At 35.8% G+C, this 18965-nt stretch overlaps 1 protein-coding gene across 49 annotated transcripts in view; it reads right to left on the reverse strand.

The window, feature by feature from the left end:
• rims2a (regulating synaptic membrane exocytosis 2a) overlaps positions 1-18965 on the reverse strand; it is a 317393-nt gene that overhangs the window by 139096 nt on the left and 159332 nt on the right. For 26 of the 49 annotated variants that reach the window (XM_087287966.1, XM_087287962.1, XM_087287961.1 and 23 more), the window contains 2 exons: positions 13195-13262; positions 4581-4700 (listed from right to left, as the gene is read on the reverse strand). In XM_087287966.1, coding sequence (XP_087144092.1) covers positions 4581-4700; positions 13195-13262 — 188 coding nt within the window. Of the gene's footprint in view, positions 1-4580; positions 4701-12858; positions 13053-13194; positions 13263-18965 lie in introns of all 49 variants that reach the window. The other 23 variants (XM_087287955.1, XM_087287950.1, XM_087287942.1 and 20 more) reach the window with 1 other exon arrangement.

Below are 18965 nucleotides of genomic sequence, written 5' to 3' on the forward strand. Positions count from 1 at the left end.
TGACTGAGTGATATTAAAGTGATGTTTACACCATATCTGCATTTTGAAATCTCTGCAACAGCTGGAGGTTTGTGGTCCACAGCATGTTACTGCAATGTTTAAAGTGTATAGGAGAATTATAGAGGAACTTTTATTATGTAATCACTATATAATCACTGTATAATCTGCCACTATTAAAATACACTGTTAAAACATATAGAAATACATTCAAGTGATGCAGAGCAAAACACACAGAAGTAAACAGCGGTGAAGTAAGACCATTCAGACAGCATATGCAACACGTATTGATGTATTGACCATGACAAAAACAACTTAAAAACAACTTTGCTCAACCTACACTGCAATAGCATGCATAGGGAGAATCATTTAAAAAGTGTTGAAATATGACCTTTAATATATGCAAAAACAGAAAAACATACAGTCATCAATATAAAGGCTAGAATCCTATTGGAGCCTGGAAAAACGTGATGCTCATGCTAGACAACTGTTTCATGATGACTATGGGAAAAACCTGTATATAAACTGTGGGTTTTGGAACATTTGTAGGAGAGAGATCGATCAACCAACTCTGTTGTAACAATAAACTGCTTCAACTTGACAACTTTGAAGACCTCAGCCTCTTTTTTTGTAACTTAGAAGATGTTTGACGAGATCCAGTGCAACTTTCCACAACAAGTGCTGGTCCTATACTTCCGTTTTTTTTCCGACAGCAGCCTCACTTTGGTTCTTTAAAATGGCGGCCACGTGAAATAAGCGTATAGGACGACTTATTGTTTACTTCCATCAAAATGGTCTATAGGAGTATAGAAGCTGAAAACTTAACAAATAAGATTTTAAAAAATATATTGTTATTTTTTTTTAGGGTTTACAATCCTTTTAAAACCACTTGTATGTTAAACAAAGTTACGGTAGATATAGCACATACACTAAAAATATTACTTTCCAACCTGCATCGTACACAAATAATCAAAACATTTGCATATCATTCAATAATATAATTAAAATACATATAAAAATAAACATATATATCTATGCACATGTAAATATGTAAAGGTACAGAATGACAGGCTTAACAATCAAAAATTTCCTAAAAAAAATTTAAAAATCCAAAATCCGTGTAATTATGTGCACGCAGATCCAGTCAGGTCCCATATTCATCGTCACTGAGTTTGCTCTGATATTACAGTTTAGAAAGTGTATTCTGTTTAGAAACGAGCCCAAGTGAGACTTTCAAAGGATGTACGTGTTATTTCTGTCTGTGCTTTTCAAATAACCAGTCGTCGGAAAAGGCCTGGAGGTCTGTTCCATAAACCACATGACCAAGCGCTTTTCTGTTAGCATCATACAAATCAAATCCCCACTAATGGAAGCCCAATGCAAACATACAAAGAAGATTACGAGCTGCCTCCTGGATAAAGATGGCTTTACATAATGAGTGGCATGGAGCCGAGGGCCAATGTGTGCGTGTGTGTGAGTGTGTGTATTTGACAAACTGCTGCTGGTAACGGATATAATGCACACGGTAGCACTGAGCTGACACACAGTCAGCCATTCAGAAAGTTCGTTATCAGTAATGATTCTCTGTTTCTCTGCACTCCGCTGAACAATCCATGCTTTAAGTGCTTTAGCAACAAATACAAGCTTCACAATTCTGCTTTCAACTCTCAAAGTGCACTGTGTTTACATTACCACAACCATGTTGATGTATACACTAAAAATATCTGAAAATTAGCAGATTTCAGTATTTTGTGATTTTTATTTTGAATTATTCCTTGTTTATTTATGCTTTTCTATCCTCCAACTTTTAACCTTGAAATGTTAGAAAAAGGTGTCACCGTGGGGCAGTAGGTAGCACGATCGCCTCACATGAATGAATGAATGTTGGAAATAAAATGTCTTCTATTAAGATTTTTTTAATAGTTTTTAATAGAATAGTTTAGAGGTATATATCATCTGGGTTGGTGTTAAATATTACGGTACAAACACCTTGTAATAAACTGCCAGTATATGTTCTGTTATTTTAAAGATTATTTCTCTCTATATATTATTTTTTATAGATTATTTTATTTCAAACTACTAAAATGTCAATAAAAATCACTTTGTTAAAGTGTAGAGTTGAATTTTCAACATCAGAGGTCATCAGAAAAGAGATCAACATTCCATAATACAATTCACAACCATAAATAAACGGAAAAGCCTTGTTAATCACAAAATATGGATGTATTTTACAGTGTATTCTTTAAAAAATTTAGACTTGTTTTGGCATTAATGATTTACATCCAGGGGGTATATATTCTTATTGCACTTAATTCCAGAAGTAAAGATTTTTCTTCATAGGGACACTTTTAAAGATCCTGTGAAATCAAAATTAAGATTTTATATGTTAGTATTAGTTTTCAGGTTATGTATAAGCTAGTGTTCTCCAAAATAGGGTGCCCTGGTTTTTTATTAGGTACACCTGTCCAACTGCTCGTTAAGTGACTTTGAACGTGGCATGGTTGTTGATGCCAGAAGGGCTGGTCTGAGTATTTCATAAACTGCTGATCTACTGGGATTTTCACACACAATCATCTCTAGGGCTTATGGTCCAAAAAAGAAAATATCCAGTTCTGTGGGCGCAAATGCCTTGTAGATGCCAGAGGTAAGAGGAGAATGGCCAGACTGGTTCCAGCTGATAGAAAGGCAACAATAACTCAAATAACCCCTCATTACAACCTAGGTATGCAGAAGAGCATCTCACAGCCTACCTGAGTATTGTTGCTGACCATGTTTATCCCTTTATGACAACAGTGTACCCATCTTCTGATGACTATTTCCAGCAGGATAATGCGCCATGTCATAAAGCTCAAATCATCTCAGACTGGTTTTTTGAACATGACAATGGCTGCAACCGAAACCGCATACTTCCATACTATATAGTATGCAAAAATCAGTATGGGAGCCGAGTAGTGTGTCCGAATTCCTAAAATTGGAAAATCAGTTTGCGAGAAGTTACCGGATGACTTACTACTTCCGGCGAGATTCTGGAGTGCGCATCCCATGCACACTTTGCTATCCCATGATGCTCCGCGAGAGAATTCATGAAAGCGAGTAAAGCAACTGACGCAGTAGGTCAAGTGACCATGACAAAATGGCAGACGTAGTAAGTCCGAATTCCATTCATACTTTTCACATTCATACCGTATAGAACCTACTTTTCTAACGACCGAGTAGTATGTTTAAACTCAAATGCAGTACCTACTGAGTAATAGGCGGTTTCGGATGCAGCCATTGAGTTCACTGTACTCAAATGGCCTCCACAGTCACCAGATATCAACCCAATAGAGCACCTTTGGAGTGTGGTAGAACGGGAGATTCACATCATGGATGTGCAGCCGACAAATCTGTAGCAACTGCGTGATGCTATCATGTCAATATGGACCAAAATCTCTGAGGAATATTTTCAGAACCTTGTTGAATCTATGCCACGACTGATTAAGGCAGTTCTGAAGGCAAAAGAACCCGGTACTAATAAGGTGTACCAAATAAAGTGGTCAGTGATGTTACATAATAAGGGCAAACTTTAAAATAAAGTACCAAAAGTATTTCAGAAAAAAACACTTTAGGAATATTTTTTTTTCATGATTGCTCCCAGATTTTGGACTGCCTAGCCTCTTTAAATTTGGGAGGCCCCTCCCTTGTCAACATTAGCCCCTTTCACACAGTGATACCGGTAAATATCCGGAAAATTTCTGGAACGACTTTACCGGTAGATTCAAAAAAGCGCTGTTCACACAGGCGAGGACGTTACGGAATTTTTCAAGAAAAGAGCATTCACACATCCATCCCAAAATGCCGGTAAATTCTGACATCATTACCTGAGATGACCTCTAAATGGCTGCACATGTGTTTGTAAACATTTGACTACATCACAAACTCTTTGGATGGATCAGTATTGAGTACGACTCCAATGAAAACATAGAGAAACACTTTCGCATGTCGAGATGTACTTGATATGTGTGTGTGCTGGCGCTATGGGTGCTCACGGGCACCCGCAAAGCTTGAAGGTAAACAAACAATGGATTATCATAAACATTTTATTTATAATTATTTACACAGGTAGCATTAAGAAGGAACATAGAAACGTTATCTGACTAACATCTAGCAGCTAAAGGTGTCTGGAAAAATATTCAAAGGCTTTTATTCTCATAAACCGCGCGCACGTGAATGCGTCTGACTGTTCTGATTGGCTAGAGTAGACGTTTCACGTCAGCACGTTCTAAACATGTACGCGCTCTTTCCGGCAATCTTCCTTCTGCATTCACACAGCGCAGCATTCCAGCAAATCACCGGTAATGTTACAACTTCTCTTTCCGGAAAATAGCCGGAAAGAATTTACCTGTATTTTCAAAAAGGGCCTGTTCACACATACAACCTTTCCGGAAAATTGCCGGTAATTTTCCGGAAAGGTCTGTATGTGTAAAAGGAGCTAATGTCTTTGTTGCACTTTGGTGGTTGTTAAATGCTTCATAAATAAGGTTTGTATTTGATTGAATGATTGTTAACTAAAGTGTCCACACACATAAGGCCACGTAACTCACTTTGAGTCCCAGAAGAGCTCCGGAATCGCGGGGAACGCTGCCGTCCTTCATGCGCTTGTTGAGCAGGATCCTGCCGATGAGCCGATCTCCGTCTTTGGAGGGCTGCCATGTAACTGGGTGCTGTCAGGTCAAAAAATAAAAAAATAAAACACACACACAAACACACACACAACAAACATCATTCCAGTACACACAGAAAGCTGCCAGTGCTGGAGCGGGACGGCTGAGATGAGCTTCATCCCGTTTATCACACAAACTCTGCTGTGATCGCAGGTGTTTCATGAGGGTAAGCCAAATCAAATAATGTCTCCCAGGGGGATTAAGGGATTAGATCACCCTAAAATGAAAACGCCGTCGTTATTTACTCACGCTCAAGCTGTATGATTTTGTTTCCCGTGGATCACAAGTATTTGTTTTCCATATAATTAAAGTGGATGGCCCTACTTAAAGGGATAGTTCATGCAAAAATTAACATTTAAACGCTCATTTATTTATTATAAATCTTTATGAGTTTCTATCATCTGTTGAACACAAGAGAAGATATTCTGAAAAAAGCTGAAAAACTGTCACCATTGACATCCACAATAGGAAATACAAATATTATAAAAGTCAATGCTTAAAGGTTCTCAGCATTCTTCAAAATATCGTCTTTTGTGTTAAACAGAAGAAAGAAACTCACACAGCTTTGGAATAAGTGAAGGAAGAGTAAAGGATAACAATTTACATGTTTGTGTGAGCTCTCTTTAATAGGAGTTTTGGCGTATCAATACCACAATATTGTAATATTTTTTCCTTTAGCAATATAATATTAATACTAGTGCTGCATCCCAATTCGCTTACTTAAACTACGTCTTAAAAATATGTACTTTTTTTGTGTGCAACAAGAGTATACAAGCCTTCAGCATCCTCATTATTATTGACTGATATGTTGCTTAGTTATGTGCCCTGTCAATCATCTCAACACATTTCTTTCATATTTAATTTTCTTCCATATTGGAGAAGCCGCAGTAGATTGATCTGTAATAAGCAAGTCTTTCATACAATTTCCAAAATTGTTTGCATAATTATGCATCCATATATTGACTAAATGCACTTTTATACAAGTTCACATTGTTGTCGCTGATGAAATATAATGAGGAAAACTTGATTTAAATTTTTACAAATTTTAAGTTAATTAACAGTCATTCAAACATCATAACCAAGGCCTCAACACTTAACTGTCGGTCTCACGCATCTGCCATGTTTGTAGTTTGTTGCCACTTTTTACCAGCGTTTGTAGTTGTAATCGAATTTAGGTCATTCGCGCATGCGCACATTTGTGCAGTTGGAGGAGAAGATCTGTTCCTTTTTTGAGTCTTCTATCAGGTTTGAGTTGTCCATTCATCACATGAAAGACAAAAGCCAATCATATGCATTTAGAGCCGTAGAAAGATTTGATCCGTTCATTTTTCGAGTCCTCGCGTTTGAGTCATCTCTCTTTACATTCTGTCACATGATAACCGAACGACTCAAAAACCAATATATATAGGACTGTCTGTGTGATGTGAATGAATCACTCAAATTTGAAGACCTGTCAGAAGAGGTGAGCTGACATAGTCATAGGCAAAAGACCTGTTAAACAATAAATCATTATTTTCTCTTTCTTATAGCATTCTAGTTATGACTTGTTTGTAGTGTGAACATCGTTTGAGCTAGTTGTAGATGAGTTTAGAAGCAACTAGTATAATTTTTATAGTATTTTGGCAAATTAAACGAAATGACTCGAAAAAAGATTCGTTCATCTCAATAAATAAGACTCATTTTGATCCGAACTTTTTATCACAATAACACGCCATGTATTTTGGGCAATATGTGTGGTTAAAGTAAGCACGAATCTGCATTTCTAATTTCTACTAGAAATAACAGAGCGTCCAGGTTATTTTCAACATAAAATGATTTGGGACATACTAATTTGATTTTCGAATACTATTTAGGATGGATAGTATTCAAATTGGGACAACGCATTGATCATCCATATCAATATATCACCACCTTATTTATTATTACATAATTTATTTTTATTAAACTATTCTATTATATTATTGGACAATATTAGTAAATAATTTGATAAATCAGCTCTGTATTAATTAAAGATTTTTTTTAGGTTTGAGTGGTATTTGTAAGGAATTGGATGCAAGCAGAGTATAGCTATTTGTAAAGCACACATCGTCATCTGCTGTAAAAAACGAATCTCAGAATCCTTTCAAAAGAGAATAGTAATGCACTTCCAAAAGCAAAATGAAGAATCGATGCAGAATTGATTTCTGGAATGATTTTTGGTCCCACTTTATATTAAGTGTCCTTAACTACTATGTACTTACATCAAAAAAATAAATACAATGTACTTACTGTGTTTATAATGTATTTGAGAACACTTGTGGTACTTTTGAGTTGGAATAGAGGTTGGGTTATGGACAGGTTTGGTGGCATGGGTAGGTTTAAGGGTGGGTTAAGGTGTAAGGGGTGGTCAACAGTGTATTTACAAATGTAATTACAAAAGTTATTTACAGATGTAATTACATACATGTAATTTATCAAGCATAAGTACACAGTAAATACATGTATTTACACAATAAGTACATCGTAACAATCTATTAAATCCTGTGTAAGTACATATTAGTTAAGGACACTTAATATAAAGTGGGACCTGATTTTTTTATCCAACAAGCAATGTATTGTAGCTGATATTAGTAGTTGTAGTATGCACAGATCTGTACTTCTAATTTCTACCAGAAATAGTAGACCATCCATGTCATTTTGGAATACTCATTTCAACCTAAAATGATTTGGGACATACTAAGTCTATTTACTAATACAATTTAGAATGGATATTATGCAAATTGGGACACTGCAACGGACACCCATGCCAATATATTGCCATTATTCTATTATATGATTTATTTATTAAAAATATTAAAAATATTAAAGCTGTGGCAACAAACTAGTCAAGAAATCAATTATGTATTGATTAAATATTATTTAAGGTTTGTGTGGTGTTTGTAAGGAATTGGATGCAAGCAGAAGATGACTATTTGTAAAACATACAGCACCATCCGCAGTTAAAAACTAATCTTAGAATCAATGCATTTAAACTGCATTTCGAAAACCTCAATGAAAAATTGATTACTGAAATGATTTTTCGCCACAGATTTAACAAGTATTGTGACAATAGTGCATTGTAGGAACTCTAACAGCTACCGACATGGGTTTTTCCAATGTCAAATGGTCAACCAACATGGATTTTTACATTTGAATGGTTGACTAATGTGTTTTTCAATATTAAATGTTGAAGATAAAGGCCAAACTAGTCCATTCCAATGTGATTTTAGGTCTTCTGAAGTAAAATAACAGCTTAGCATGAACTAAAATAACATTGAAAGGTAAAATTTCTCTTAAATTTTAGGTTATCATTTTTAAATAATGATGTCGACTCACTTTTGACAAACTATGCATTTCAAATAGATATGAATATAATTTGGTGACTGAATGTAATGAAAGTTGTATTATAATACAATAAATCAATAGCTCAGTTTTAAAGATGACACAGGAAAGCCATTCAACATAGTGATCTGGGTTCAACACAAGTTCAGCTTTATGGCCATCATCTACAACATGCTGTCAATTAACAGACAAAATAATTTTGAATTACTAGGATAGATGTACAAAAATTGCTTACGGGAGAAAAATATATAATGGAGGTCTATGGGGCAAACCATTCCAGATGGTTTAAAAGCAGAAAAGTAAAGCTTGCATTTTTGCCAAAGCGCTTACATTACTTATTTTCTACAAATTGGCTGTTTTTTGAGCTATAAAGTCATCTAAACTGTCCATTTAGTGATGAGATGACATTTTGAGATTTGCTTGTGCTAGTGATGTTACTTAAAGTTTGCACGTTGCAACATGATACCACGTGATAAAATAAAAAGCAATTTTTCACATTAATTACATACCGTGTTCAGCATATATAAGCATACCCCTCACAAATCTTTTTGTGATCTTTTTGCAATTTCTTAAATTCATATTTTTAATAGGAAGCTTTACAATATATTTGTGCATATACATTAGAGTAATCAGAACTGAAGCCAAATCTGGAGCAAATCTTACAAAATAACTTATGATACCGGTCCAAAAACTAGTACACCCAAATTAATATTATAAAAAAAATTTAAATACCAATTTTAAAAATAAACAAAAATCAAGCAAAATTTTTTTAAAATTTAGTTAAAATTTTCGTGTTTTTTTTTTGCAATATTTTGCTTGATTTTAACTGTATGATTAGTAAATAATTCGAGAAATCAGCTCTGTATTGATTAAAGAATATTTTTTGGGTTTAAGTGGTATTTGTAAAGAATTGAATGCAAACAGAGCATGTCTATTGTAAAGCATACAGTGTCATCTGGTGTTAAAAACAAAGCTCAGAATCCTTTCAAAGGAGAAAAGTAATGCACTTTCAAAAGCGAAATGAAGAATCGATGCAGAATTGACTTCTCGAATGATTTTTCATCCAACACGCAATGTATTGTGGCTGATATTAGTGGTTGTAGTATGCGCAGATCTGTACTTATAAATTCTACCAGAAATAGTAGACCATCCATCTTATTTTGGAATACTCATTTCAACATAAAATGATTTGAGATATACTAAGTCTATTTACCAATATAATTTAGGATGGATATTATGCAAATTGGGACACTGCAACGGACACCCATATCAATATATTGCCATTAATCTATTATATGATTTATTTACATTATACTTTTATTATATTATTGAAAAAAATATTAAAGCTGTGGCAACAAACTAGTTAAGAAATCAATTATGTATTGATTAAATATTATTTAAGGTTCGAGTGGTGTTTGTAAGGAATTGGATGCAAGCAGAAGACATTTTGAGATTTAGCATTTTGACATTTTGTATCTTTTTGTGATCTTTTTGCAATTTTTTAAATTTATATTTTTAATAGGAAGCTTTACAATATATTTGTGCATATACATTAGATTAATCAGTACTGAAGCCAAATCTGGAGCAAATCTAACAAAATAACTTACGATACCGGTCCAAAAACTAGTACACCCAAATTTATATTATAGAAAAATATTAAATACCAATTTTAAAAATAAACAAAAATCAAGAGAAGCAAAAAAAAAAGTAAAAATTTAGTTTAAGATTTTTTATAATTTTTTTTTGCAATATTTTGCTTGATTTTAATTGTTTTATCTTTCAATTTGTAAATATGTTTGGTGACTAAAATATTATTTTAATAAATATATCTATTTAATAAATATGTTTTGTTTAAATGCACCAAAATACATTACCTGTATTTACAAAGAATATTCATTTTCAAAATGGGGTGTACTCAATTATCCTGAGCATTGTATATACTGCTGAAAGTCCTAAGGCCTTGCCCTACAAAATTGCCATTTCGAATCTCTTATAGAGTCATTTTTACTCAGATGATCAGCCAAAACATTCAGTTATGACATAATAGTGATAATATTTTAACTGTTTTTTTTTTTATTATTATATAGGCCATATCAATGATTACAGCAAAAATTGTAAAGCTGTAAAATATTCTAAATAAAGAACATTATTAAAATCTTATATAAACCTTATATAATCAAATATACTTTACAATGGAATCTATAACCTGCTTAACATGTACTGAAGTCAGAACACCTCCAGAACTTCATAATCTCATTTTTCCAAATTGAAACCTTTTTTTTTTGATAAAGGTTATTCAGAGTTTGTGTGATTTTCTGTTTGGGAGTGACATGCACCCTTAACATGCAGAGAAAAGCCCCCCAGTGGTGCACAGAGACCTCCGTCGCCACCACAACCGATCCCCAGCACCACACACCCAGCAAACACAAGCCCGAACAAATGGAAGAAGAAACACAGACGTTGATGTTCAAACTGAAAGCGAGGAGAACAGCATGGAAAGGCTCGCTAAACACAAACCGTGGAAGCCCATAACACGGAGAGCAAAGGAACGTGACAGTGGAAAGGGAAAAAAGAAAAACAAACTTTGTGGCAAACAAATCCTGGCTAGCCGTTTCTGAGCGAGTGAGTGAGCGAGTGTTCGAGTCTCCTGGAGAAGGGGGGGAAAAGGAGTGAGGATTTGAACCAGTGAGGGGTTCTTGGGGCCCTAAAACGCGGCTGACGGGACCAATGTAACACACGAGGCTGAGAGGACATGCAGCTCACAGGGAAACCCACATTCTCTGAGTGCCATGACAAAAACACAGTCACATGGTGGAGTGATTGGCTGCTACGGTCACTACTGCAGCTGCGGCTAAGAAGCAAACGGTAAAAGAGCAAGCAAGAGGCTCCCCAGCTACCGGCAGAGAAGAAAGGAAATTTGAAAAACTCAGGAGAAATATCAACTTAACACTGGAATAGTTCAGCCAAAGTTGTCGATGTTTTTGTTTTATGTTTGTTAAAGTTGTAGATGTTTTGTTGTTAAGGTCTTCTGAATCTTTCCAAAATAATGTTGAAGCAAATTGAGCCAGTGTAGGATTGAACTACCTAGTGGTTGTATTAGGTATTGCAGTCCAAATTCAAAACATTGAAGAGAATTTTTACAAATTGCAGGCAGGTCATGATATCCCTCGCTGCATTCTGTAGCACGATGGCGTACTGGACAAGGTCCATTATGTAGTAGACTTTGTAACGCCCACTAAGGTAACACCCATGCTACTGTGTGGTTAGGTTTAGGGTTGGGGGAGGTGTAGATGTTAATAAGTTTAGGGTTGGAGGAGATGTACACATAAAAACAAACACAATTTAATGTGTAATTTAATAATTAATATAAATAATGAGCATTTCTTGCAACAACTGCTTGCGCCCACATCCACTACATATTGAACCTGGTACAATATGTCACCAAGCTGCGGGCTGCAGTGAGAACACTCTCTGGTAGGTTGCCAGATTGATAGTACCAAACAGGAACAAGTGTGCCTAACAATCAAGCCTTACAATGGAAGCTGCTCAGCTAGTGTTTATGTTTGTAATACTTATATGATTTGCTAATAAAAGTCCACCGCATGTGGATTTTTATAACTCTGAATCTGCTACTCATTTCGGAGGCTGCTATGGTCTTCTGGAGGTCAAATTTTTTGGTTGAGAAAGCCAACATACGTTCAGCCAGCCTTCATAACCATCATGAGTCTCCAGTTATCAATTCAATGATTCTCCATATATCAATTAACCCATTCAAATAGATCAGTCAAAGCGAATCTCCAGTTAACAACTATTTGATTCTAATGATACAGAGAATCTCCAATGAACAATTCACTGATTCAAATGATCCAGCCAGAGTGAGTCTTCAGTGATCAATTCATTGATTCAAATAATTTGGTCAGAGCGAGTCTCCAGTTAATGATTCTTTGCTTCAAATGACTCAGCGAGTATCCAATGAACAGTTCACTGATTCAAAAGAACCAGTCAGAACGAGTTTCCAGTTAAAGATTCTTTGGTTCAAATGATTTAGCTAGTCTTCAATGAACAATTCACAGATTCAAATGACGCAGTGATTCTCCAGATACCGATTTACTAATTCAAATCATTCGGTCAGAGCAAGTCTCCAGTTAATGATTCTTTGCTTCAAATGATACAGCGAGTCTCCAATGAACAATTCACTGATTCAAATGATCCAGTCAGAGAGAGTCCCCAGTGATCAATTCACTGATTTAAATAATTTGGTCAAAGTGAGTCTCCAGTTAACGATTCTTTGCTTAAGATGATTCAGGAAGTCTCCAATGAACAACACACTGATTCAAAAGAACAAGTCAGAGCAAGTCTCTAGTTATCAATTCACAAATTCAAATGATCCAGCATGTCTCCAATAAACAATTCACTGATTCAAATGATTCAACGAGTCTCCAGTTATCAATTTACTGATTCAAATAATTTGGTCAGAGCGAGTTTTCAGTTCATAATTCACTGATTCGAATGATCCAGCAAGTCATTAGTGATTCACTGATTTGAAGGATTGATAAAAAAAGAAGGATTTAAAGGAGTGCTTCGGATTTGGAACAGCATTAAGGTTGATAAATGTAACTTTTTGGCTGAACTATCCCAGTCACATCCAAAACAAAAAGAAAATCAAATCAACATCTCACCTATCGTTAGCGACATCAAAACAAAGACCAAGTGGAAATGGAACAAAATGAAGTAAATGAAAAACCAAACGAGATCAAAATGAACTGAAAGCAGTGCAGGCCAGAGGGGGTCCCAGTACCTTCTCACTATGGCTATGCTCCTCGTTTAGGGTTGTGCTACTGCACGTATCAACACCCGAGTCTTTAACCTGGGGCTCACACCACTCAGCATCTTCTTCCCAAGAGTGGCCCCCAAAGCGCACCATTTTCTTTTGGCCCTCAGATAAGGTGTGTGACTGCTCAAAAGTTTGTCTTTTTCCCCTTTGACTGTCCCCTACAGACATGGGATAAAAACAGAAAGAAACAAAAGACATGCAGAAGTGAAAATAAATCAAAAGAACCATGAAATGACCAAGAGAGACAGAGAGAGAGAGAAAGAAAGAAAGTGGTGGGACATTCGGCTCCGCATGTCTCACCAAAGACATGATGGAGGCATCGCTGCTGTGCCACGTTGTGTGATCCCACCAGTGGCCATCCAAATCTCCTGCGAGTGCCACACACACACATACATACATAATCCCAATATGCACACATACAGCAGAGAGCAAAGTAGTTCATGAGGACACATGGCAGACATACTGTAAAGACACTTATACTTACACTTTTTAAAGTTGACAAATTGCATTGTAAAACACCATATTTGAAGAACAAATTTGTTTTATTTATGTAGTTTAAAGTCAGACGAAAATATAAGGCAAACAAGTAAAAAGGGAAAATCAATTCTTTCACCGTTTACCATAAAAATGTTCTATGGTGTGACCAAGCGGCAACATCCTGCTCTCCCTCCTGAAGCTAATATGGAAGAAACTGAAACTGCAATTCATTGAAATTCCTCTGGGCCTGGCTCCAAAACAGAGCACATTTCTATTAACCCCAATGTTAAAATGGCAAACTTTAAAGCAGAAAAAAAAGGAATTTACAGCCTGGTACAAAAAAAGTTTTGGTTCATATAGCTAATATTACACTACATGACAACTGTGAGGGGGTAAATTTTTCTAAAACTCATCCGTTTTGTTTATATTAGGTCTGCATAATTAAGGGCATGGCCACTTGAGTGACAGTTAGGTCTCGCTGGTCGCCATCACTTCACCTCAGCTGATTCCGGCTGATTAGCCACTGAACTCGGCTAATACAACATATTTTTGTTTTGTTTAATGTTTCTTTACACAGTAAATAGATTTTTTAAATTGTTTTCAACAAAAATCAGATAATATGGCATGCTTTGTGCACTTAATTGTGCTCACAAACCATTCAAGTGGCCTCCATTTCCTAGGTGAGTGAAATTATACACTATACGACATCTCTATAAACGTATTTGTTTTATTTATTTAAGATAATATACTATTTTTAGAACTGTAAAGCACTCCAGAATCTGACAGATTGATTAGCTGTAGGCTATGAAACAGTCATCTGAAACGTTGTCATACAGCGTTATGCCTGGACTTCATAAATAGCCTTGCATTTACTACCACAGACTATATTTGAAGTATTTTGAAGAAACTTGCGTTTTCTTTCGGTTGAAAAGCATCACAAGAACAATGCTTAGTGGCTCAATGTATTACAACAGTGTTTTTTAAAAGACTAAACACTTTATTGATATAGTACACAACCAAGCACATGAGGTCAGAACACAAACGAGTCGCAGATAACGAAGTATTAAGTGTTTCTCCCAAAGAAAAACCTGTCTAGGCAAAATGCTAGTAGGCGTCTGTAGCTACACTCATGCTCCGCCTCTTTGGCCAATTTAAGCTCCAGTTGGTGCGATGACACGCCAACAAAGAGGTGACTGTTGGCCATGCCTACTTGTAGCTTCATTTGTAGCTTCAGAAACCTATGGGTGACATCATGGATACAAACATCCATATCTATACTGTATATGGGTGTGACAAAGCAAAAATTAAGAAAAATAACCCTTAATAATATACTAATTGCATGAAAGGGAATTCGTTCTTCATTATTTCATGCTTATCTTTATATTGTGGTATTTACTTTACCAAAGCCTTTAGGATACACAAGATGTGTCACTTGAATGGGGAAAGTGTAACGGTCAATATGGTGAATGAAGCCTCGCCTTTTTAGTACAGGAGCCACTCATTGATTACTAGACTGACGTTTTTTTGGGGGGAGAAGAATATTCTCAGCGAATACTTCACAAATACAATAATAGCCATATCACCCTGTAGACCAGACGGGTTACTCACTGAAACTAACCTGAGCCTGGTCAGTACCTGAATGGACAACACAATCTCACGGCAATTCGTAACTTTTTCCTTTAGTGGCTAATTCGTATGAATTCGTACAATCTAATTCGTACAATTTAGTACGATTTGCTTATCCCCCAATGACGGTTATGGTTAGGGGTGGGGTTAGGTGCCACGCCTACTTTTTAAAATCGTACCATTTTGTACGACTGAACTCGTACGAATTCATACAAATTAGCCACTAAACTGGCAAAACGTAAAATACTTACGTTTTCTCGTGAGATCAGGCTGGGATGGAAGATTACATCGGAAAAACTAGGTTGCTGTTGGTAGTAATGTAAGTGAGGCCAGCAGGGGGCGCTCAATCTGGGCTTGTATTAGTCCTAATGCCCTAGTATAGTGAAGGGGACTCTATAATGTCAGAGAGCGCCGTCCTTCAGATGAGACTTTAAACTGAGGTTCCTGATTCTCTGTGGTCAAAACAAATCCGATGGCACTTCTCGTAAAAAAGTAGGGGTGTTAACCCTGGTGTCCTGGCCAAACTCCCTCCATCGACCCTTGCCAATGATGGCGTCCCAATCATACCCATCCACTGAATTGGCTCTGTCACTATCTTTCCACTCCACCTATAGCTGGCGTGTGGTGAGCATCCGAGTGGATGCTGCACACTGGTGGTGGAGCGACAGATTGTGAATTGTTTCATGATTGTGAAGAGCTTTGGGTGTATGGCCATACACAATAAATGCACACATGACTTACATACTTACTTGCTTGCTTACTTGCTTACTTAAAAGCTTAAGGGGGCACAGGCAAGTATTACTGGGGCACACGCTCCAGTAAAAGGGATCTAGCGACACCCCTGCCTTCGAATATTGAAGTTTTCTGTGGAATTGATCATTTAAAATTTGTTTATAGTGTCACACCAGAGGAACATTTTTAGTGAGAAAACGTATCAACTTCTTCTGTTTACAGAAATATATGGATTAAAAGAATTGCCAATTAATAAAAAAAACACTTGTGGTATAAAATTAGACCTGAGGGTTTTATTAATGATTTGATCAGAGCTGTAATTTATTTAACTATGCTTGAGAAGGTATACACCATTGGACAGTTTTGAGATTTGGCCTCAAAAAGTAAGACAAAATCAAAACAAAGTAGTTTATCTAACAAGAGGTCCATTGAAGACAAAGCAATTATCAAGCATTTATTGCATTTTAAATGATGACAATACTAATTATATAAATTTTTGTCATGTGTGACAGTGAAAATCCAAAATCATGTCAACAACCCATACATTGATAGTTGAGCTTATTATTGTAATCATGCAACCGAACCAAAGTAAAATAAAGAGCAGGTTCTGGTAATTGCAACAAAACTACAGAAAAGGTCAAACTTGTCTCGGAGAAACTTGGCTGAAGTCGCTATCTTTTAAGTCAGACTAATAAGATCTGAAAAGATCTTGGGACTGGGACTTAATACACTTAACTTAGAGGGAGGGAAAAAAACAATGTCAGAGAAGCCTGACTTGGCTTCAGTTTTAAATGTAGTCGGTGCACCCTCGCTTCCCTCTTACCCCTTGTACGGTATTGTTCTGAAATAATACGTAAGATTATGTACAAAAAACTGAAAAGACGAATATAAAATATAACTTAAATGTTAATATATATTAATCCTACATCACATATTAACACTGCATATGCTATTCAATCAGCTAGACGTGTCTTAAACATCACAGAGGATACCATGATGTCAAAACAACATCCAAAAACATTCATTTCAAAATCTTGATGTCTATTTGACATCCACACATTAATTGATTTTGTATAACTGCAATGCATGTAAATTACATTGCTGCCAAAAATCTTTTTAGATGCATTGCAGGGATACAAAACGCAATGTAAGTTGGTAATTTGGAAAAAATCTTACTTGAAATAGCACTTTAAACTGGTAAAAGCACTCAAACTGCAATTCAGACAACTATACAAATAAATCTACCATTGTGCCTTTACACACATTTATTTAAAGACAAATTATTAAAATGATTAGTGCTTTTGTGAAATCTTTCATTTTTTTTATTTTCCCCAAGTGCAGTTTAATTGAGAAATGATTTTTCTCTTAACACATAAACATAATAGTAATATAATTAAAACGTAATTCTAATAACACATTTTGCCTTTGCCATTGTGACAGTACATAATATCTTGCTACTTATTTTGCATGATAATAGAATGTATCATAAATATAATTTAAAGGCTTAACTAGGTTAGTTAGTTTAACTAGGAGAGATCAGATAATTAGGCAAGTCATTGGCAGTGGTGGAAGGAGTACTGATAAATCAAACATTAGTAGAAGTACCATTACTTGCCTTAAATGTAGTGCAAGTAGAGTAAAATTATCTGTTGTAAATATTACTCAAAAATATGAGTAAAAAGTAGACCTTTCAAAAGTAGTCAAGAGTAGTGAGTATTACGCTGTAAAAAGCTGATGCATTTACATTTAATTTGTGGATGTGTGTAAACGTAACATTCTGTAGCGCATTTAGTTATTGCCTAGAAGGCCAAAAATGTCATAAGACGATAATATTAGGTTAGATTTAGGTTGTGATGTCAGGTGACCAAAATTCAATGTCTAGCCAGCTTCTAAGGAACTTGTTATTTTGATGTCCAATGACGGCATCAAATGATGTTGATATTTGGTTGATTTTAAGTTGTGTTAGAAACTGACCAAACCCAATATCTGATAGACGTCATAGTGGTTACGCCCACACAACGTTAAGCTGTAACATCATAAGATGTTGATATTTGGTTGATTTTAGGTTGGACGTTGGACATTGATGTCAGCCTTGGGTTCTGTTTAACTGGGAGAAGATTTTTCTTTTTTTTTTTTTATCTTTGCCATGATGACAGTAAATAATATTTGACAAGATATTTTTCAAGACACTTCTATAGAGCTTAAAGTGACATTTAAAGGTTTAACTAGGTTAATTAGGTTAACTAGGCAGGCTAGGGTAATTAGACAAGTTATTGTATAACAGTAGATTTTTCTGTAAATTATCAAGAAAAAATAGCTTAAAGGGGCTAATAATTTTGTCCCTCAAATGGCTTTTAAAAAATTAAAAACTGCTTTTTTTCTAGCCGGGAAAAAAAACAAATAAGACCTTCTCCAGAAGAAAAAATATTATCAGACATACTGTGAAAATTTCCTTGCTCTGTTAAACATCATTTGAAAAATCTTTAAAAAAGAAGAAAAAAATTTGAAGGGGGTAATAATTCTGACTTCAACTGTATGTATATATATTATCTTTAATAAATAATAACTGCAATGTGACTATTGGAGCTATGCACATTGCATTGCAATATCGATGCTCAAACTATATATTGTTCAGCTCTAGTAAATATGACCATATTTAGGGTAAATTTCAGGAAGTTTCATCATTTTCAAAATGACAAAAGAGACCCAGTTAACCTGTGATGAACATTAAGAGTGTCTACAATGATTTTTCAGTGGCCTTCACTCTCTCTGACACCCAGTGACTTCCCCCTGCTCTTCTGCTCTGTTTTTTTTCTCTCTGTCTCTGCTATTGAAAGTGTGTGTGTCGTGGGATCTGTTCAGGGCAGAAGGCGGAAGTGCTGATTCAGGCCTGAGCGCAGCTCCCCGGCCGCCGGCGCACGGCTCTCCATCACTCTGACAACTCAATAAAAACCCAGTGTAAACTATTAATTGGATCATTAATTATTGATGCTGTTTTTACTACGAGCGAAGGAGACAGGAGAACAGCGAGAGAGACGGACCGAAAAAAGCGACATGGCGTGTGATCATAAAATGAGCATTGATATTTGTCTGCGTGAAGATCTCGAACAAGGCAACTTTGCCTCAAACTGAAAACGTGGTCTGATTTGGTTCCCATTGGCATGACATGAAAGAGGAAAAGGGAAATCATGGACAATTCATGTTGTTTATTTGCATGTGCTGTGTAAAGGCTTGAT

Source organism: Danio rerio, chromosome 16, assembly GCF_052040795.2.
Source record: "Danio rerio strain M-AB ecotype USA chromosome 16, GRCz13ab, whole genome shotgun sequence".
In the NCBI taxonomy this organism is placed as follows: Eukaryota; Metazoa; Chordata; class Actinopteri; order Cypriniformes; family Danionidae; genus Danio; species Danio rerio.